Source organism: Mobula birostris, chromosome 1 (assembly GCF_030028105.1).
Source record: "Mobula birostris isolate sMobBir1 chromosome 1, sMobBir1.hap1, whole genome shotgun sequence".
NCBI lineage: Eukaryota > Metazoa > Chordata > Chondrichthyes > Myliobatiformes > Myliobatidae > Mobula > Mobula birostris.
The window spans coordinates 190,007,446-190,029,845 of NC_092370.1; the positions used below are offsets into that span (position 1 = coordinate 190,007,446).

The window sequence follows — 22,400 nt, forward strand, 5'->3', positions numbered from 1 at the left end:
CAATGATATCCTTGAACACTACTGTGGTATTATCTAGTACCTTTCTTAATTCACTTTCAGTTGACTCCTTTGCAGGGCATGTGGTATGCAAATAGTGGATGGATCTTAAATCAAGTTGTAGTTGTCTCAGCCAATCACAGCCCCATAATGCTGGTCCTTTAGTATTTACCACATAAACACCCAATTTGGCTTGTTGGAATTGTATTTCACTGTTACAACTGTCGTTCCCACAACAGTTAGTTTTTCTCCAGTACACAGCAAGTTCTTAGTTGGATATCGGCAGGTTTTAGTTCAGTATCTTTGAAATGCCATTCAAATTCATTATGTTGAATAACTGAAACAGCTGAGCCAGTGTCCAATTCTATTTTAATTAATTTGCTGTTCACTTCTGGGGCAAGCCATTTTGCTCATCTGTTGTTAGCTTTCACATTTTAAATCTCAAGGCTATTCAGTCCTGTGTCATTCTCATCAGATTTTTTCATCAACAGCATGAAGATTAGTTCTATTTTTGAAACTGCAACCTGACTTTTTGTCTTTTTCTCTTCCCTGTGCAATCCATTTATTTTTGTCTGCCTGACATGTTTTTTGTATGTGTCCTACTTTATTGCATTTTCTGCAAGCTCACCATTAAACCTACAATAGTCTGATATACTGTATGTGAGGCCCGACAGTAACACATTTTGTTTGGCCAGGCCAGTTTCTGTTTGGATATACAACGTTTGTAGTTTTGTTCAAGCTCTCTTTCATTCCTGACTGCAACTCAATTGTGTCTTTCTCTGCTGTTTCCATTGATACAATGACTTCAACTGCTCTTTTAAAGGTGACTTGTGCTTCAGTTAGGAGCCATTTTTGAATGCTTTCTTGTAAGATTCCACAAACTAAATGATCTCTCAGTGAACACACATCAAAGTTGCTGGTGAACGCAGCAGGCCAGGCAGCATCTGTAGGAAGAGGTGCAGTCAACGTTTCAGGCCGAGACCCTTCGTCAGGACTAACTGAAGGAAGAGTGAGTAAGGGATTTGAAAGTTGGAGGGGGAGGGGGAGATCCAAAATGATAGGAGAAGACAGGAGGGGGAGGGATAGAGCCAAGAGCTGGACAGGTGATTGGCAAAAGGGATACGAGAGGATCATGGGACAGGAGGAACGGGAAGAAAGACAAGGAGGTGGGGGGGGACCCAGAGGATGGGCAAGAGGTATATTCAGAGGGACAGAGGGAGAAAAAGGTGAGAGAAAGAATGTGTGCATAAAAATAAGTAACAGATGGGGTACAAGGGGGACGTGGGGCCTTAGCGGAAGTTAGAGAAGTCGATGTTCATGCCATCAGGTTGGAGGCTACCCAGACGGAATATAAGGTGTTGTTCCTCCAACTTGAGTGTGGCTTCATCTTTACAGTAGAGGAGGCCGTGGATAGACATGTCAGAATGGGAATGGGATGTGGAATTAAAATGTGTGGCCACTGGGAGATCCTGCTTTCTCTGGCGGACAGAGCATAGATGTTCAGCAAAGCGGTCTCCCAGTCTGCGTCGGGTCTCGCCAATATATAAAAGGCCACATCGGGAGCACCGGACGCAGTATATCACCCCAGTCGACTCACAGGTGAAGTGTTGCCTCACCTGGAAGGACTGTTTGGGGCCCTGAATGGTGGTAAGGGAGGAAGTGTAAGGGCATGTGTAGCACTTGTTCCGCTTACACGGATAAGTGCCAGGAGGGAGATCAGTGGGGAGGGATGGGGGGGACGAATGGACAAGGGAGTTGTGTAGGGAGCGATCAACACCTTATATTGTGTGTTGCTTGAATTTCCAGCATCTGCAGAATTCCTGTTGATCTCTCAGTGCATCATTAAGCCCATCATTGAACTGACAATGCTCAGGCAAAGTCTTCAATTCAGCCACGTACAGTGAAATGGACTCCCCTTCATTTTGATTCTGGTTATGCCACCTAAAGTGTTGTGCAATCAACAATGGTTTTGGTTCTAAATGTTCCAGCATTACTTTCATGATATCAGAAAAGCTCATTTCGGCTGGTTTGGTTGAAGCAGTTAAACTTCCAAGCAAACTACATGCTCTTCCACCTATTACACTCAGCAAAATTGGCATTTGCTTTGCAGTGACTGTTTCATTTGCTACAAAGTACGGCTGAATTTATTCAGTATACCTTAACCAGTTATTTCTTGTGCAATCAAATATGTCTATCTTTCTGATGTAGCCAGGCATTTCTGCTTATTTATTTATTTATTATCACCTGGTATGCACTGTTTATGAACCCGTGATTTTCATCTGTTTTCTGACTTTTTTAACTTGATCGTCTCTTCCCTTCCAAGAATACATGCTGCTATTTTTAAAAAGATCAAATGTCTCACTGTGCTTAAACAGGTAGGTAGTTGTCTCGGGTTCATTTAAAACTTTCTCATTACCACTGTCATGTTTTTTAATTCCAGAACCTAAAACTATTTGAAAGAATAACATGGACCGAGGAATAACGTGCAGTTTCATTTTTTTAACTTTAGTGAGGCATGCACTTATGATGTGGTGGTGTAATGATATATGCTACTCATGTACCTTTACATACAACCTGTAATGAATTATTTAAACAAAGACCGCATAATCAAACAACATATTTATAACATTACTGAAATACCCAAGAATGGAAAAGCATACAAAAAGTGGTTTACCACAAGAAAAACCCTTTCCACCACTGAGCTCATCTATAAGGAGTGCAGCCACAAAAAAGCAGGCTTCATCATCAAGGACCCCCACCATCCAAGCCATGCTCTCTTCTTCCTGCCAGTATCAGGGAGGTTCCTCATCACCAGGTTCAGGAACAGTTATTACCCTTCAACCATCAGGCTCCTGAACCAGCATAGATAACTTCATTCACCTCAACACCGAACTCGTTCCACAACTTACAGCCTCACTTTCAAGGACTCCACATCTCATGTCAGCATTATTTATTTACTTATTCATTGATTATTAAAATTATTTTTGTCCTTTCAGTTTATCTTCTTTTGCACATTCATTGTTTGTCAGTCTCTATGTGTGTAGCTTTTCATTTATTGTATTTCTTTGTTCTACTGTGAATAACTGCAAGAAAACAAGCCTCAGAGTAGTATATGGTGACATGTAGGTACTTTGATAATAAATTTACTTAGACTTTGACTTATTCTGGACCATTTGTGTACACTTAACACGGGGATTTATAACTCTTCTAACAGCAGTAACTTGTTATCTAATTATATTTGATACATTACCAGATACCATGCACTCAGTTGTATGATATCCACTTTGAATAAAGGTTCTTCCGTCTTATATCCTCTGCTTTTACAGTGCCTTCATCCTGATACATTGCTAACATACCATGGACAGTTCACATGTGGAATATGTGGAACCTACAGAGGAATAACTGTATGCCTATTTATGTCCACTATGCCCTCAGTCTACTCCTCTTCTCTCTTTTTCCACTCCCTATTCTGGCTTCCCTTTCAGTTCTTCTTTCTCCTCACACACCTATCACCTCTGTTGCCATTCCTCCTTTCCTCTCTCCCATGGTGCACTGTCCTCTATTACTAGATTCCTTCTTCTTCAGCCTTCTCCCAATATCCTCACTTCATTCCCCCCTTCCCTACCTTCTCCCTCTCCTGGATTCTCCTATCACTTGCCAGCTTGTACTCTGTCACCTCCACACTCACCCCCCCCAGCCCAGAATGTTGACTGTTTATTCCCTTCCATAAATGCTGCCTGACTTGCTGACTTCATCTAGCATTTTGTGTTGGTGAAGAGAATGAATGTTTTGGGTGGATGGGGTACCAAGAAGCAGGCTCCTTTATCTTTGTTCAGCGTCTGCGGAGCTGCCCTCTAATTTGGACTCAGCTAAAGTCTGGTTTAGCTGAATATCTGATTAATGGTGTATCCCCAGAATACTGAGAGTGGAATACCACTCAATGTCATTACACTCTTCTTTGCTACCGTCTGGCACAAACATTACTTACCTTTTATCTGTCCATACCTGAATTTTATCCAGTTCTTGCTGCTTACAGTTGTTGAAGTTTTGTAATCAAAATTGTGTAGTCATTACAATCTTTACAACTTGTTATCAAAGGAAGATCATTAATGAAGAAGCCAGAGACAGCAGGACCTAGGACACTGTTCTAAGTAACTCCTGCAATGATAGAAACTTAGAAAACCTACAGCACAATACAGGCCCTTTGGCCCACAATGCTGTGCTGAACATGTACTTACTTTAGAAATTACCTAGGCTTACCCATAGCCCTCTACTTTTCTAAGCTCCATGTACCTATCCAGGAGTCTCTTAGAAGACCCTATCGTATCTGCCTCCACCACCATTGCCGGCAGTCCATTCCATACACTCACCACTCTCTGCATAAAAAACTTAACACTGAAATCTTCTCTGTACCTACTTCCAAGCACCTTAACTGTGCCCTCTTGTGTTAGCCATTTCAGCCCTGGGAAAAAGCCTCTGACTATCCACACGATCAATGCCTCTCATCATCTTATACACCTCTATCAGGTCACCTCTCATCCTCCGTCACTCCAAGGAGAAAAGGCCGAGTTCACTCAACCTATTCTCATAAGGCATGTTCCCCAATCCAGGCATCATCCTTGTAAATCTCCTCTGTACCCTTTCCATAGTTTCCACATCCTTCATGCAGTGAGGTGACAAAACTGGGCACAGTATTCCTCGTGGGGTCTGACCAGAGTGCTGTATAGCTGAAACATTACCTCTCGGCTCTTAAACTCAATCCCACGGTTGATGAAGACCAATGCACCTTATGCCGCCTTAAACCACGGAGTCAACCTGCGCAGTAGCTTTGAGTGTCCTATTGACTCAGACCCCAAGATTCCTCTGATCCTCCACACTGCCAACAGTCTTACCATTAATAATATATTCTGCCATCATATTTGAACTACCAAAATAAACCACTTCACACTTATATGGGTTGAACTCCATCTACCACTTCTCAGCCCAGTTTTGTATCCTATCGATGTCCCACTGTAACCTCTGACAACCCTCCACACTTTCCACAACACTCCCAAACTTTGTGTCACCAGCAAATTTACTAACTCATCCCTCCACTTCCTCATCCAAGTCATTTATAAAAATCACGAAGAGAAGAGGTCCCAGAACAGATCCTTGAGGCACACCACTGGTCACCGACCTCCATGCAGAATATGACCCGTCTTCAACCACTCTTTGCCTTCTGTGGGCAAGCCAATTCTGGATCCACAAAGCAAGGTTCTCTTGGATCCCATGCCTCTGTACTTTCTCAATAAGCCTTGCATAGGGTACCTTATCAAATGCCTTGTTGAAATCCATGTACACTACATCTACTGCTCTACCTTCATCAGCGTGTTTAGTAACATCCTCAAAAAATTCAATCAGGCTTGTAAGGCACGACCTGCCTTTGACAAAGCCATGCTGACTTCCTAATCATATTATGCGTCTCCAAATGTTCATAAATCCTGCCTCTCAGGATCTTTTCCATCAACTTACCAACCACTGAAGTAAGACTCACGGGTCTATAATTTCCTGGGCTATCTCTACTCCCTTTCTTGAATAAAGGAGCAACATCTGCAATCCTCCAATCCTCCGGAACCTCTCCCTTCCCCATTGATGATGCAAAGATCATTGCCAGAGGCTCAGCAATCTCCTCCCTCGCCTCCCACAGTAGCTTGGCGTACCTCTCATCTGGTCCCAGAGACTTATCCAACTTGATGCATTCCAAAAGCTTCAGCACATCCTCTTGCTTAATGCCTATATGCTCAAGCTTTTCAACTCACTGTAAGTCATCCCTACAATCACCATGATCCTTTTCCGTAGTGAATACTGAAGCTAGTATTCATTAAGTACCTCTGCTATCTCCTCTGGTTCCATACACACTTTTCCACTGACATATCTGATTGGTCCTATTCTCTCACACCTTATCCTCTTGCTCTTCACATACTTGTAGAATGCCTTGGGGTCTTCTTTAATCCTGCTCGCCAAGGCCTTCTCATGGCCCCTTCTGGCTCTCCTAATTTCATTCTTAAGCTCCTTCTTGCTAGCCTTATAATCTTCTTGATCTCTATCATTACCTAGTCTTTTGAACCTTTCATAAGCTTTTCTTTTCTTCTTGACTTGATTTTCAACAGCCTTTGTACATCACGGTTCCTGTACCCTACCATCCTTTCCCTGTCTCATTGAAGCATACCTATGCAGAACACCACAGAAATATTCCCTGAACATTTGCCACATTTCTGCCACACATTTCCCTGAGAACATCTGACCCAATTTATACTTCCAAGTTCCTGCCTGATAGCTTCATATTTCCCTTTACCCCAATTAAACGCTTTTCTAACTTGTCTGTTCCTATCCCCATCCAATGCTATGGTAAAGGAGATAGAATTGTGATCATTATCTTCAAAATGCTCTCCCACTGTGAGACCTGGCACCTAACCAGGTTCATTTCCCAATACCATATCAAGTACAGCTTCTCCTCTTGTTGGCTTATCTACATATTGTGTCGGAAAGCCTTCCTGAACACACCTAACAAATTCCACCCCATCTAAACCCCTTGCTCCAGGGAGACGCCAATCAATATTTGGGAAATTAATATCTGCCACCACGACAACCCTGTTATTTTTACACCTTTCCAGAATCTGTATCCCTATCTGCTCCTCGATGTCCCTGTTACTATTGGGTGGTCTATAAAAAACACCCAGTAGAGTTATTGACCCTTTCCTGTTTCTAATATCCACCAACAAAGACTCAGTAGACAATCCCTCCATGACTTCCTCCTTTTCTGAAGCCATAACACTATCTCTGATCAGCAGTGCCATGCCCCCACCTCTTTTGCCTCCCTCCCTGTCCTTTCTGAAACATCTAAAACCTGGCACTCGAAGTAACCATTCCTGCCCCTGATCCATCCAAGTCTCTGTAATGGCTACAACATCATAGCTCCAAGTACTGATCCATGCTCTCAGCTCATCCGCTTTGTTCATAATACTCCTTGCATTAAAATAGACACATCTCAAACCGTCGGTTTGAGCGTATCCCTTCTCTATCACCTGCCTATCCTCCCTCTCGCACTGTCTACTTGCTTTCTCTATTTGTGAGCCAACCCCCCCTTTCTCTGTCTCTTCAGTTCGGTTCCCACTTCCCAGCAATTCCAATTTAAACTCTCCCCAATAGCCTTTGCAAACCTCCCTACCAGGATATTGGTCCCTCTCAGATTCAAGTGCAACCCATCCTTTTTGTACAGGTCACATTTGTCCCGAAAGAGGTCCCAATGATCCAGAAATCTGAATCCCTGCGTCCTGCTCCAATCCTTCAGCCACACATTTATCCTCCACCTCACTCTATTCCTATGCTCATTGTTGTGTGGCACAGGCAGCAATCCCAAGATTACTACCTTTGAGGTCCTGCTTCTCAACTTCCTTCCTAACTCCCTGTAGTCTGTTTTCAGGACCTCCTTCCTTTTCCTACCTTTGTCATTGATACCAATATCTACCATGACCTGTAGCTGTTCAACTTCCCACTTCAGGATATCGTGGATGCGATCAGAGACATCCCGGACCTGGCACCTGGGAGGTAATCTATCATCCGTGTTTCTTTCCTGCGTCCGCAGAATCACCTGTCTGACCCCCTAACTATAGAGTACTGCTGCCTTCTTCCTTTCCCTACCCTTCTGAGTTATAGGGCCAGACTCCCTGCCAGAGGCGCGGCCACTCTTGCTGCCCCCAGGCAGTGTCTCTCTTTTATGCCTGAATTTTCCCTGCTATCTAACTCAGGACTGGTGCTCCGGTTATAGCCGCTGTTAGGCCATGTACAATGGACAAACGTTCTCAAAGCTCCCGTTTTTAAATAACCACCGCAGACCTGCAAGAAATCCCTCTTGGTAAAACTCCATTGACACCACTGATAGGCCATGCTCATGTCCCAGATTTTTGATGATTGATTATAACATAATTTTCCTTTTTTTCTACTTGACTAATTTTACTCTGATGTTTCAAATTCAGGAAGCCTAAAACAATTCACTGCCCACTGTCATCACATCAATCATACTTGTATTCTTCCAACAAGATCCCTGTTTTGCTGCCCCCTCAAGCAGCGATATAATGAACCCCGTAACACCTCATTCGTGTTGCTGTTGCTTCCGTAAGCAAGAAATTTATTTATAAACAGGACATTTGTTCCCGGAGGCAGTAGCACCAAGTGGAAGTCATGTATCAACAATGTATCACAGGCTATAGTCAACACTGTTGGATTTTGGTCAGATAAGCATTTAATTGTTGATAACAAGGCGGTGCTGCACAGCCTTTGTGGTAACGTTTCTCTTGGTACGAGCTTCAACGTTTTGCCCAAGCGAACTGTCTGTTAGAAATGCCGTGTCTGAATCAAGACGTGTTACGTATTGAACTGAAGTAACGGTGGTTATATATTAATCATTCTGGGTTAAATGACATTTTTCCCTTAGTCTGCAAAGAGGTGTGACCGAGCCTCTGCTGATCAATGTGGGGCCGACCCGCGGCAGTGGCGCATTATGGGGCTGTTCACCCTGTGTCATGGCGGCGCCGGCGGGGAGGCAGTGCGCGCTTCTTCGGGCGGTCGGTGAGGTGGGCGAGGGTGTGCGCGCCGTGTTCAGTTCGCTCGTCCGATTTCACGAGCAGGTCTGTGGCCGGCACCTTGTTTTCTCCGTCTCTGAATTGAGAAGCCGGCCGAAGTTTCGGTTATGTGGGCCAGGGACGAGCCTGCGTGTGGGGTAACAGCGCTTCCCAGGCACTCACTGTCCGTTGGGATAGCAAGAAACGTCGCGGTTTGAAAATGGGCCTGAAAACGATCCTCTGAATTAGGTAGAACGGGAATTAAATTCCCGAGTCCGAGGTTTTCGGGATTTGTGCATTCAGCCATCTGTAGAGAAAGTCTGCCGGCTGTGGAGAAATGATTTCAGGCGTATTTATCGTAGCCCTGCTGTTAAGTGTTCATTGATGTTTTTTTAAAAATAGTCTTAAACTTCTTGATCACTAACGGAGTGTACAAAATCTGGAGCAAATTAAAACAATATTTCTGGTCGACCTCAGCTGGTCAGGCAGCATATGTGGCAGCAGAAGATCCATTGATGTTTCAGGTGTAGAGCTTGCATCGAGACACTCATCCTAATGCAGGGTCTCAATCCGAAATATCAAGCATCCTTCTATCCCCACAGATGCTACTTTACCTGCTGAGTACCTCTAGTAGCTTGTTTTTCTTTGTTCCTAATTTACGATTAGTGAAGTGTCCAAAGCATACATTGCTCTGGGTTAGATTGAACAACACGTCCTGAGTGCTGGAATCTAAAATGAAAATAAGGTCTTATCTATGAAGCTATGCTCTCGTTTCCGATTTTCTCTTTTCTGCTTTTTTAAGCATTAAAATGTTTTATAAATATAATGAGGTGTAGGTTATTTCTAGAAGTATTCTGTGTCTGGTTGCATTTCCTGGAGAAAGAAATATTTATTTTAAAACGATGAGTTTTCAATGCTCATTCACCAATACAAGTCTGCAGCATGTCATATACTGTAAGTAGTTTCAACAATTTTTTTTTAATACAGGTAAATCCTTCTTCATGTTCCACTTGATAGACGCAAGAGATTCAGCAGATGCCACTTGACTTAGTTGAGTTCCAAGAAGGGTCTCGGCATGACCATCAACAGTTTATTCATTTCCATAGATGCTGTCTGACCTGCTGAGTTCCTGCAGTATTTTGTGTGTGTTGTTTTGTATGTGTGGTACACGTTCCACTTGTTTTTAGAAAATAATATCAAGTAATGTTGATCCAAAATTATCCACATTTAAAAATCACTTGCAATTTGATGAAATTGTTCTTGATAATGCCTCTGGTTCAGTTTTCAAGAAATACTGATTGCCAAATAATGCCATTTTATGTAGGTAAAACTGAAGGATACATTCCGGTGGATGTGCAAACTTGGCACAGCTTCTTACTAGCTGGGAGTTTCCGATGACCTGGATAGTGTTTGTTAATTTAAGACAGTATTTATTAGAAGTATAGGTTAGTAACATTGAGTTAGTAGTATGTGTCAATAACTTTCAGATTAGCTGGTGAATTTTCTCCTGTTGAAATCTTGTATAGAAATTAATTGCTTCATTTGCAACATTGCAACTAGAACAAACTCCAGATACTAGACATCTGAAATAAATTTGGATGACACAGGATCAGTTTGTCACAATAAAAAAAGCGTTCTCAAGGGAGGATGAGGCAACTGGCTGACAAGGCAAGTCTAAAAGAGCATAAGAGCAAAAGCATACAATATAGCAAAAATTAATGGGAAGCTAGAGGATTGGAAAACTTTTGCCAACCAACAGAGGGCAACTAATAAAGCAATAAAGAGAGAAAAAATGAAATATGAAGGTAAGTTAGTTAATAATGTAAGAGGGTACAGAAAGATTTTATTCAGATATACAAAGAGTAAAAGAAGCAAGTGGGCATTTGACTACTGAAAAATGACACTGGAGAGGGAGAAATGGCAATGAATGAATACACATTTTGCATTAGTATTCCCTGTGGATGACACCAGCAACATGCCAGAAATTCGAGAATGTTGGGCAGATGTGATTAGTCGCTATTATAAAGATGAAGGTGCTTGGGATGCTGAAAAGTCTGAAGGTAGATAAGTCATCTAGACCATATGGTCTACACCCCAGGATTCTAAAAGAGGTAGCTGAAGACATCAGCAGTAATCTTTTAATGGTCCAGAGGACTGAGAAATTGGCAATGTCGCTCTGCTCTTTAAGATGGAGGGGGAGGCAAAAATCAAGGAAGGTGTTCAATTCCATTATTAAGGATGAGGGGTCAATGTACATGGAGGCCCAATATAAAATAGGCCGAAGTCAGCAATGTGTCCTTAAGGGGAAATTTTGCCTGACAAATCTGTTGGAATTCTTTGAGGAAATAACAGGTAGGATAAACAAGTGAAAGTCAATAGACGTTGCTTGTGTGGATTTTCAAAAGGCCTTTGACAAGGTGATGCACATGCATCACAAGAAAAAAGCCTGTGATACTATGGGAAAGATACTAGCATGGTTAGAAGATTGGCTGGCAGGAGAATAAAGGGGGTCTTTTCTGTTTGACTGCCAGTGTCCAGTGGTGTTCCGCAGGTGTTGGTGTTGGGACCACTTCTTTACATATTATATACTCAGTGGCCACTTTATTAGGTACACTTGTAATCTCATTAATGCAAATATCTAATCAGCCAATGACATAGCTGCAACTCAGCGCATAAAAGCCTGCAGACGTGGTGAAGAGGTTCATTTGTTGTTTAGACCAAACATCAGAATGGGGAAGAAATGTGACTAAGTGGCTTTGACCATGGAATGATTGTTGATGTAAGATAGGGTGATTTGAGCATTTCAGAATCTTCTGAGCTGGGATTTTTACACACAACAATCTCTAGTGTTCACAGAGAATGATGCAAAGAATTAAACGTGTGCAGCAGTTCTGAGTGTGAAAATGCCTTGTTAGTGAAAGAGGTCAGTGGAGAATGGCCAGACTGGTTCAAGCTGATAGGTAGGCTACAGTAACTCATTTACCATGCACTACAAAGTGGTGTGTAGAAGAGTATCTCTGAACTCACAACGTGTGTGACCTTAAATGAATGGGATACAGCAGCAGAGGACCTCAAATGTACACAGAGCAGCTACTTGTAGGAACAAAGGTTACACAAGGTTAGGGAATGAAGTGGCCAGTGAGTCTATGTCAATAATCAGGATGTCAGAATTGATGGCTTTGTGACCAAGTTTGTGGATGATGCAAAGATAGGTGGAGGGGCGTGTATTGTTGAGGAAGCAATACACAACAATACACATCTGCAGAAGGACTTGAGCAGATTAGGAAAATGGGCAAGGAATTGGCAGATGGAATACAGTGTAGAGAAGTGCTTAGTAGAAGGAATAAAGCATACACTGTTTTCTAAACGGGAAGCAGGTTCAAAAATCAGAGGTACAAAGGGATTTGGGAGTCCTTGTGTAGGATTCCCTAAAGATTAACTTGCAGGTTCAGTTGGTAGTAAAGAAGGCAAATGCAATGTTTGCATTCATTTAGAGAGGACTAGAATATAAAAGCATGAATGTAATGCTGAGTGTTTATAAGGCATTGGTCAAACCACACTTGGAATATGGTGAGCAGTTTTGGGCCCCTTATCTAAGGAAAGGAAGGTCGGCATTGGAGAGGGTCCAGAAGGGGTTCACGAGAATGATTCTGGGAATGAAGGAGTTGAAGTATATGGAATGTTTGATGGCTCTGATCCTGTACTCACTGGAGTTTAGAAGAAGGTACAGAAGCATGGAGGCACACACTCAGCGATTTAGGAACAGCTTCTTCCCCTTCGTGATCTGATTTCTAAATGGACACTGAATCCATGAACACTACCTCACTACTTTTTTATTTACTGTTTTTTGCACTGTTTATTTTAACTTAATCTAACAGACATGTATGTACTTCTATAAGACCTTGGAGTACTGCGTTCAGTTCTGGTCATCTCACTACAGGAAGGATGTGGATACTGTAGAGAGAGTGCAGAGGAGATTTAGGAGGATGTTGCCTGGATTGGAGGGTGTACCTTATGAGAATAGGTTGAGTGAACTTGGCCTTTTCTCCTTGGAGCGACAGAGGATGAGTGGTGGCCTGATAGAGGTGTATAAGATGATGAGGGGCATTGATCGTGTGGATAGCCAGAGGTGCTTTCCCAGGGCTGAAATGGCTAACATGAGGGGGTATAGTTTTAAGGTGCTTGGAAATAGGTACTGAAGGGATGTCAGGGGTAAGTTTTTCACACGGTGGGTGCGTGGAATGCACTGCTGGCGGCAGTGGTGGAAGTGAGTACAATAGGGTCTTTTAAGAGCCTCTTGGATATATGAAGCTTAGAAAAATAAAGGTTTATGCACTAGGGAAATTCTAGGCAGCTTCTAGAGTAAGTATATGGTCGGCACAACATTGTGGGCCGAAGGGCCTATAATGTGCTGTAGATTTCTATGTTCTGTGTTAATTCAGTTTTTTTCTCTATATTTATCATGTATTTCATTGTACTGCTGCCATAAAGTTAACATATTTCGCGACATTTGCTGGTGATACTAAATCTGATTCTGAATCTCATTAAAACATAACTAATACTGAAATATCCAGGTAGAGTGGGCACGGAGAGGATGCTTCCTATAGTAGTGAGTCTATGACCAGAGGACACAGTCTCAGGATAGAAGGACGTCCTTTTAGATCAGAGGTAAAGAGGAACTTCTTTAGGATGGTGAATCTGTGGAAATCATTGCTATGGACACCTGTGGAGACCAAGTCATTGAGTATATTTAAAGCACAGATTAATAGGTTCCAGGAGAAAGCAGGAGAATGGGGCGGAACACTACCCTGACATTCTCCTGTATAATATCTTGATACAATTTTGAATTCATTGTTCCCCTAACGATTGCAAGCTGTCCAGTCCCTGAGGCAGCAAAGTAGCCCCAAACCATGATGCTCCTTCTACCACCATGCTCCACAGTTGGGCTGAGGTTCAAGAGATTACTACAGGTCTTCTACATTTACTTTTGGGTTCTTTTTCACCTCCTTCATCATTGCACATTGTGCTCTTGGCGTGATCTTTACAGGGTGCCCTCTCCTAGGGAGAGTAGCAACAGTATTGAATATCCTCCATTTGAAGACAATTTATCTTGCTGTGGACTGATGAACACTCAGGTCTTTAGAAATACTTTTGTAGCCTTTTCCAGCTTCATGCATCTCTACAATTCTTCTAAAGTCCTCTGAAGTTGTATTGATCGAGGCGTGGTGCAGATAAACAGATCTTTCTTGAGAAGAGAAGGCCCTGTCAATAATATGACTTTGAGTGTCTTTTTTTATAGGGCAGGACATCTCTACAACCCACACCTCCAGTCTCATCTCATTGATTGGAACAACACACACAAAATGCTGGAGGAACTCAGCAGCCTGGCAGCAACTATACAGTCAACATTTCGGGCCTTCGGCAGGAGACTGGTTAGTAGCAAAATGCAGTGGAGGTGAATACCACCAACTAATGAAACCCTAATGTCTTCCATTATCATCTTGAGCATGCTAAAGGGTTTCGGCCCAAAATGTCGACTGTGCTGCCTGGCCTTCTGAGTTCCTCCAGCATTTTGTTTGTGTTGCACAGATTTCCAGCATCTGCAGATTTTCTCTTGTTTGTCATTGATTAGAACACCTGACTCCAAATAACTTTAGTAGAAGGCATTACACCAGAGGTTCACATACATTTTTTTGAACCTAGACTGTGATTGTTTAAATGGTATCCTCTGTATTGACAAGAAAAAGTACAATTGTTTGTGAATTATTAGTTTAGGCAGATTGTGTTTGTCTATTATTGTGACTTAGATGAAGATCAGAACACATTTTATGAATAATTAATGCAGAAAACCAGGTAATTACAAAGGGTTCACAAATTTTTCTTGCAACTGTATATCTTTTTGAAGTGGCTGCTCATACTGGAAATCAATGTAGTTGAGCAAGTACTGGAGATGAATAAAAAGGAATTTGTGCTACTTAGAGCACAAGCAGCATAGATCTGTTGAACTTGCATTTATGGGAGGTGGTTAGTAGTTGCGTAATGCATTGGATGTGAATACCAACAATTAATGAAACCCTAATGTCTTCCACGATCACCTTGAGCATCATTTGATGCAATTGTTTGTAATTAAAATATGATTAGCATAATTAGTCAGACTGCCAGTAAAGATATCTATTTGCTAACAGGAACAAACAGAAAAGAAGTTGAGTTATTCCTGAAACCAATTTTGTTAGGATGATGGGTGAGGGGGGGGCTGGTAGTTATTGACTCCTGTCTGGAAATACATTATAATGTGTGCTAATGTAACAGGTGACAGTATTTTACAAACTGAAATAGAGAATGACTTTGATTTCAATATGCAAGAATTACTGTAAAAGCCATTTTCTTCATGAAATTTTTGTTTTCATTGTCAGTTGCATGAGATTTGTGTGTTAGCTTTAAAGATTCTGAGATCTGAATCCAAGTATGGAAGCCTGTTTTGATGTGTTACATCTCTTTTCTTGAAGCTTAATTTTGGAGATGATGTCCTAAAACTGACTGTTGATTTATGCAAGCTTCAGTCACTGCCAACACTTAACCTGGAAAATTTTAGCCATTTGCTTCAACAGCACATTCTTGAATTACAGGTGAGTTGTTTTCATAAATGGAGAAAATTGAATGATTAACCTATAGTAATGCTAAGGAAACTTATTACTTCTATGAATCTGAATATTAATAAGTATATTTTGCATCGGTAGTATAGGACAGCTGATGTGATTGTTGGTGAAGGGATGGAGTCAGATAAAGGGCCTTTCTAAATGTGAGATAGTTAATTTAACTTTTGAGAAATAACAAAATCTGGAGTCAATGTGAACAGAGGCATTCCCGGTTGACTAAAGCTTGCTTCTGACAACAGTAGGAACTCCATATCAATGATATACGCTGCTTTGTCTTGATGTTTTCACCATGATGAGTAAAGATATCCATTGATTCAAAGTCTTAAATTTGGAATGAAATTTTCTCGTGGATTTTGCAATCTGACTGCCATGATGTGCCTAGTTATAATTGGACTACAGATGTAACTGAAGATTTGCTCCTCCTGTAAAACAGTGAAAGATAATAGGTTCACATGTTATATTGAGTTTAATGTGTTATAGTAGTATAGTTATGTTATATGGTTTGTCAGCTGTCCGTAAACAATGCTTTTTAACTGTTGTCTCTTCTTCCTGGTCTGGAAATTAAAAATAGTATCAGTAAAGATGATTATGAAAATCCATATGGTCCTCTAAGAAAATAAATCTGCCTCTCTTATTTGGTCTGGACTACATGTGTTGCATCCCCACTGAAGCAATCTTCAACAAATTGCAACAGCATTGTACTTTGACTTTAAGGACTACAGTCGTTCATGGTGGATTATCACTACCTTCTCAAGGTCTGCTGGCAATAAGTGCTTAATTTCAGTGTTACCCACCTCCCTCGAGAATAATAATAATTCTTCCCATGGATTACTGTCGGCAGATTTTGTACTCTAAATTTTGGGTCCAAACAACCCTATGCAAGAATTACTGTAAAAGCCATTTTCTTCATGAAATTTTAATTTTAGAGGACATGATTAATTATCAAGCAACATCATCGGGCAGGAGCCATCATTTGCACATCAGACACCAGGCTCCCAAAACATAAATTATTTTACGAGTTTCAGAAGTGATAGTCAGATGGGAAGGTGAAAGGCTCAATAATGCTTTCGAGCCTCCTTAGAAATATTATCAGTGTTCCCACTGTCTCTTAGGAATACCTGGCCCATGATGCCTCAGATTGGAGCAGGGCATGTGGGACATTTTTGAGGAACTTTCACAATCCAGTGAGTACGCAGGGGCCCCACATAAGTGGAAGAAAGACTGCATCACCTGCCAAACTAGTCATCTACTCCTCCTCCAGCTGAAGTGTCTGTAAATCTCATATTGGATTCAACAGTCATTTCAAAATCCATAAAACCAGAATGGGAAAAAAAATCATCCTCAATCAAGAGGGGCAGTCAATGATGAGCAACAGAAAGTAAATTCGGATTGAAGCTAGGAAGTGTGATTTTGGCTGATTATATTCCAAGTGTCTTGGACTTTTAAGCTTTGGTACTATCATCTGTATATTAGCTCAAAAAATTGAGGAAATAATAAGGATCTTTGCAAAAGAAGGTATGTTGTTAATATTGAGACGCAGGAACATTTTTAATAGCTTAGTATAGAAACCTGTACATGTTGATTGAGTTTCCACATGTTGAGATGTTCATTTGAATGAAAATGCTGGATGTCATGACTGAAGGTGTAAATGTTTTTCATTAATCATCCCATGTGCTTAATTTAGTCCTCAGATTGTTTAGCAAAATTTTATTGGTAGTGTGTTTCAGACAAGCTGAATTTATTGGTAAAAGACGATACATCTGGGACAAGAAGTTCAGTAGAAAAGTCACCTTCCGCAAAGCTTGATAGTGACTTGAATTCAACAACGACTAGCCACAAGCAAATGTGGAATCAATCAATTAATCCAAGAACAAAAATGTTCCAAAAAGAAGCACAATGTAAACCTGAAGAACAAGATGAGTCAAATATGCAAAGTGGAACAGAATTAGTCCAGATCAAAGCAAGCAAAGATGAAGTAAGATTTAATTCAATGTTTCCACATTTTCCATTGATTTACAAGTATATGGAAATTGTTTTATTTTAACGAGTATGTTGAGCTATTTCCAATAGTATTTTATTTGTCATTCAGATCGAAAGACGAATTTCGGCATTCATAGAGAGAAAGCAAGCAGAGATCAATGAAAACAACATCCGTGAATTCTGTAACGTTATTAATTGTAACCTAGGTTAGTTTTCAAGTTATAAAGTTACACAAATGTCTAACTATTTTAAAATTAGAAATGGAAAGAGAACCAGCAATTAAGTTATTGGATGTATATTGGGGGAAAACTATTATCACATTACCACATAATAAAATTCAAAATTGGGAAAAGAATATTTTGGTTTTGTTGTAATCTTTCAAAATATTTCATATATTTTATTAGTAGAAGTATTTTTACTATTTTGACTTTCTGATTAGCCTTACATGTATAATTTTATTTTAAACTAGAAAACAGCTGTGCCAGAACAGATGCTGTTTTTACACCACATCCTGGTTTCAAAAGCCATATAAAAGGTATGTTCATCTGTTTTTTTTTCACATTTTTAGTTTTAGAAGGAGGCTATGTTTATTTATCAGAATAATTAAGTACAGTAGTAATACTTCTATGGCATAAATGTATGTTTACTGAAAAATGATTGTGGATATGTTGAATGCTGTGGAAATTTTCTGTAGCGGCAGCTGAAATTGTGACCAGTTTGCAGCATGTAGTATCGCTCCTGTATCGATTTCAAAAGTGATGCCTTGTATTGAAATTACCACAGTATTTTGAGTCCCAATTATCTCTTTTATATGTTGGTTACAGTTTTAAAAAAATTGATGCTTGTTTTAATTCCAAATACACTTACATAGAATTAGAATATGTTAAGTCATTTGCCCCAAATAATCCTTACCGGTGTTTATTCTTGAGATGGAGAAGGTGGCATTGTTAACATTTCAGGTCAATCTGAAATAATTTGTTATTTCTTTCTCTTTAGTGCCAGCTCTCAACTTGCCAGCTTATTGAATTTCAGACTTATGTGATTATTGTGACTTAAGAAAATTTTGTTTTCATTATTTCTTGAAATAAGTTTTCTAGCCTTGGCACTATAAAATTATTCTAAAAGTTGCAGTGAGGCAATTATGCCAAGATTTGCATTATGTTTTGTTTTAAGTACCCTGAAGGCTTTTAACTTGAATATGGCTATGTTTTTGACATTAAGGAACAGAAATTAGTTTAATTAAAAATTACACATGCAATACTGTCTTCTCAGGATGATTGTGAATGTTTTGAAATGGACTTCCAAGATCGGTTATTTGGTTGTACTCTATGAAATTCATTCTTATCATGTTATAGACCGAAAGCTTATATTTTTCAAAACATTTTTATTGCAGTCTTAAGAATCACCATTTTTAATTGCAGTCTCAAGAGTTGTAAATATGTATGGGCCTCAAACAAGAACTGAAAGTGAAGGAGAATCTGCCCAAAAACCTAATTCTGTGATACAAAACTGTGGTAACCCAGCTATTGAAGAGAGGCTTCAAAATATGGAAGCTCATTTGAAGCTTCCACCAGGTGTGTAGTTTACTTTGTAATCTTTCACGGGGTATGTTACTCAAAGTCTATAATGTAGTGATTGCAAAATAATCTTAATAAACTCCATAGGCTGACTTAATCTGATAAGAGTGTGCTTGGTCTCTTCACTACTATCTAAACTTTCAAATTGGCTTTCCTAATTTTAGTTTGTTAAATCCTGTAATTTAGAAGAAAGTTGCACAGGAGGCTGTTTGCTTGACTGAGTTTGTACTAGTTCAAAGCAAGTTTTAGATTGCTTTCCTTGCACACGTTCTTCCCAGAGCTCTGCAAATTATTGTGTTGTATACTAATCGAGCTACTTTCTCTCCTGGTAGAGCATTTCAGGCCCTATCCACTGATTATGTCAAAGTTTCAGACTGTAAAACTGATTCTGTGTTCATAGAGAATGAAGTTTAGTGAACATTTTTGTGATTTTGTTTTTGTTAACTAGACTGCTTAATGATTGCTAAGATTAGCACCTAATTTTGCATTATCATGCTCATGTTTATACCTATCCCAATTTAACGTAAAAAGGTGTAATTCTGTGTCTTGGTTGGTGGTCCAATGTGCAAGAAACACTTTAGTATAAACATCAGCCTTGCTTAATTCTTTCTGCCTGCAAGAGTGGGCTGTATACAAGCAAAACAAAGGAGCGTCAGATTAGTGGACTGCAGAATTTTCTCCTGGGATGTCATTACACTTTCTGGGCATCTTGTGATTCTGGTGCAAAACAAGTTAATATCTATAGTCAGAAACCTTGACCATTTTCTAGTATGTACACCCATAGGAGAGAATAAGATGATATTTTACTGCAGTGGCTAAAAGCTACTTTTAGGCTATCAATGGAATTGAGTATTTGAGAAATGCAAAACCTTGAAAATGTTCATGTAGTGTCAGTGGAGATAGAAGCAGTTTACATTGCAGGCTGGTGACTCTTTGTCACACTTGGAAAAATTTGAAATAAAAACATTTGTCACACTCTATTGTCTTAAGTTTTTCCCTCTTTCTGCCTCATTTTTAATTTTGTTTCCACGTTCTTTTAACAAGTCATCAGCCTGAAATATTAGTTCTGTTTTGCTTTCCAGCTTGCCATGCTTTTTTTCCTGGATTTTTTTTCTCTATCTTAACATTGGTAGCATCTGCTATATTTCAGTTTTGAAAATCTATACAATCAGTTTGTGAATAATTAAATATTCTGTTAATGAACAATATTTTGACCCATGGTGTAATTATTTTGTAATGGCACTATTTAGCACGTCTTATCTAATAAACAAATGTATAAGTAGTTACTTATTGATAGGCATGCCTTGCTTAGTGAGTCTAGTAAATCATTATACAGTCCCTATAAAAAGTATTAAACCCCCTTGGAAGTTTTCATCTTTTATTGTTTTACAGCATTGAATGAGTGGATTTAAGTTGGCTTTTTTTTGATGCTGATCAACAGAAAAAGACTCGTGTCAAAGTGAAAAAGGGTCTCTACAAAGTGATCTAAGTTGATTATAAATATAAAACGCAAAATGTTCAAAGATTCAAAGGTCAAATTTAATGTCAGAGAAACGTATACAATATACATCTTGAAATGATTTTTCTTCACAAACATCGATGAAACAGAGAAGTACCTCAAAGAATGAATGTGAGAACCCCAAAGTCCCTCCCCAGTTCCCTGCTCCCGTGCGTAAGCGGCAGTGAGCAACGATTCCCCCCCTCCACCAGCAAAAAAAAGCCTATCGATACCATCACTAAGCGTGTGCTAAGCAATAGCAAAGACAGATCAAAGTTACCCCAAAGGTTTTGCATTTCATCTGAAATTTGACAAACCCCAGGTTCTCCCCCCCCTCTCCCCCCCCTCTCCCCCCCCCTCTCCCCCCCCTCTCCCCCCCCTCTCCCCCCCCTCTCCCCCCCCTCTCCCCCCCCCTCTCCCCCCCCCTCTCCCCCCCCCTCTCCCCCCCCCTCTCCCCCCCTCTTCCCCCCCCCATTTTCACAGCGAGTGGGAGACATAATAACAACCCGCTGGTTTATGATGTTAAAAGTCTGCTTCGTTGCTTTTTTTGAGCTCTGAGTCCGAAGATCGCAAAGACCTTGGGTCTTTGGGCCCATAGCGAAAGATTTTCCAGCCTCCCCAGTGACACACGAGTCTCCTTCCACACCTATTTGATAGCATAATTCACCCCCTTCAAGTCAGTATTTGGTAGATGCAGCTGTGGCAGCAATTGCAGCCTTGAGTCTGTGTGGATAGGTCTCTATCAGCTTTACACATCTGGACACTGCAATTTTTCCCCATTCTTCTTTACAAAACTGCTCAAGCTCTGTCAGATTGCATGGGAATAGTGAGTGAACAGCCCTTTTCTAGTCCAGCCACAAATTCTCAATTGGATTGAGGTCTGAGCTCTGATATGGCCACTCCAAGACATTAACTTTGCTGTGTGTAAGCCATTCCTGTGTAGCTTTGGCTTTATGCTTGGCATCATTGTCTTGCTGGAAAGCAAATCTTCTCCCAAGTTGCAGTTCTCTTGCAGACTGCATCAGGTTTCCTTCCAGGATTTCCCTGTATTTTGCTGCATTCATTTTACCCTCTACTTTCACAATCCTTCCAGGGCCTGCTGTAGTGAAGCATCCCCACAGCATGATGCAGCCACCACCTTGTTTCACAGTAGGGATGGTGTGTTTTTGATGATGTGTGGTGTTTGGCTTATGCCAAACATAGCCTTTAGTCTGGCCAAAAAGCTCAATTTTGGTTTCATCAAGCCATAGAACCTTCTTCCAGCTGACTTCAGAGTCTCCCATATGCTTTCTGGAAAACTCTAGCCAAGATTTCATATGAGTTCTTTTCAACAGTGGTTTTCCCATAAAGCTGCAACTGATGAAGCATCCAGGCAACAGTTGTTGTAGGTGCAGTCTCTCCCATCTTAGCCACTGAAGCTTGTAACTCCTCTAGACTTGTCATAGGCCTCTTGGTGGCCTCTCTCAGTGGTCCCTTTCTTGCACAGTCACTCAGTTTTTGAGGACAGTCTGCCCTAAGCAGGTTTACAGCTACGCCTATATTCATTCCATTTCTTGATTGACTTAACTGTACTCCAAGGACTTGGAAATTTTCTTGTATCCATCTCCTGACTTATGCTTTTCAGTAACCTTTTTGTGGAATTGCTTGGTGTTCTTTTGTCTTCATGGTGTAGTTTTTGCCAGGATACTGACTCACCAGCAGTTGGACCTTCCAGGTATAGGGGTATTTTTATTACAGTCAATTGAAATACTTTTACTGCACACAAGTGATCTCCATTTAACTAATTATGTGACTTGTAAAACCAGTTGGCTGCACCAGTGTCATATTAAAGGGGGTGAATACTTATGCAATCAATTATTTTGCATTTTATATTTGTAATTAATTCACTTTGCAGAAATCTTTTTTCAGTTTGACACTAAAGAATCTTTTTCTCTTGATCAGTGTCAAAAAAGCCAAATTAAATCCACTGTGATTCAGTGTTGTAAAACAATAAAGCGCGAATACACTATCTGCTGAAGAATCCGAAATTTAAATGTATGCAAAATGATTCTTTTGTTTGTTTTGTTCTAATGATGATGAAGATTGATGCAGT

At 40.4% G+C, this 22,400-nt stretch overlaps 1 protein-coding gene across 7 annotated transcripts in view; it reads left to right on the forward strand.

Annotated features, from left to right (window-relative positions):
- Nucleotides 1-8,318: 8,318 nt before the first annotated feature.
- Nucleotides 8,319-22,400, forward strand: part of mbip (MAP3K12 binding inhibitory protein 1) — a 42,448-nt gene continuing 28,366 nt past the window's right edge. For 4 of the 7 annotated variants that reach the window (XR_011887123.1, XR_011887120.1, XM_072267582.1 and 1 more), the window contains exons 1-7: nucleotides 8,481-8,663; nucleotides 13,897-14,029; nucleotides 15,104-15,223; nucleotides 16,971-17,228; nucleotides 17,343-17,439; nucleotides 17,703-17,768; nucleotides 18,655-18,807. Coding sequence is in view for 2 of the 7 variants with exons in the window: in XM_072267582.1 (XP_072123683.1) it covers nucleotides 8,506-8,663; nucleotides 13,897-14,029; nucleotides 15,104-15,223; nucleotides 16,971-17,228; nucleotides 17,343-17,439; nucleotides 17,703-17,768; nucleotides 18,655-18,807 (985 nt within the window). In the remaining 5 variants the exon portion in view is untranslated. Of the gene's footprint in view, nucleotides 8,334-8,480; nucleotides 8,664-9,527; nucleotides 9,648-13,896; nucleotides 14,030-15,103; nucleotides 15,224-16,970; nucleotides 17,229-17,342; nucleotides 17,440-17,702; nucleotides 17,769-18,654; nucleotides 18,808-22,400 lie in introns of those variants that run through there. The other 3 variants (XR_011887127.1, XR_011887125.1, XR_011887128.1) reach the window with 3 other exon arrangements.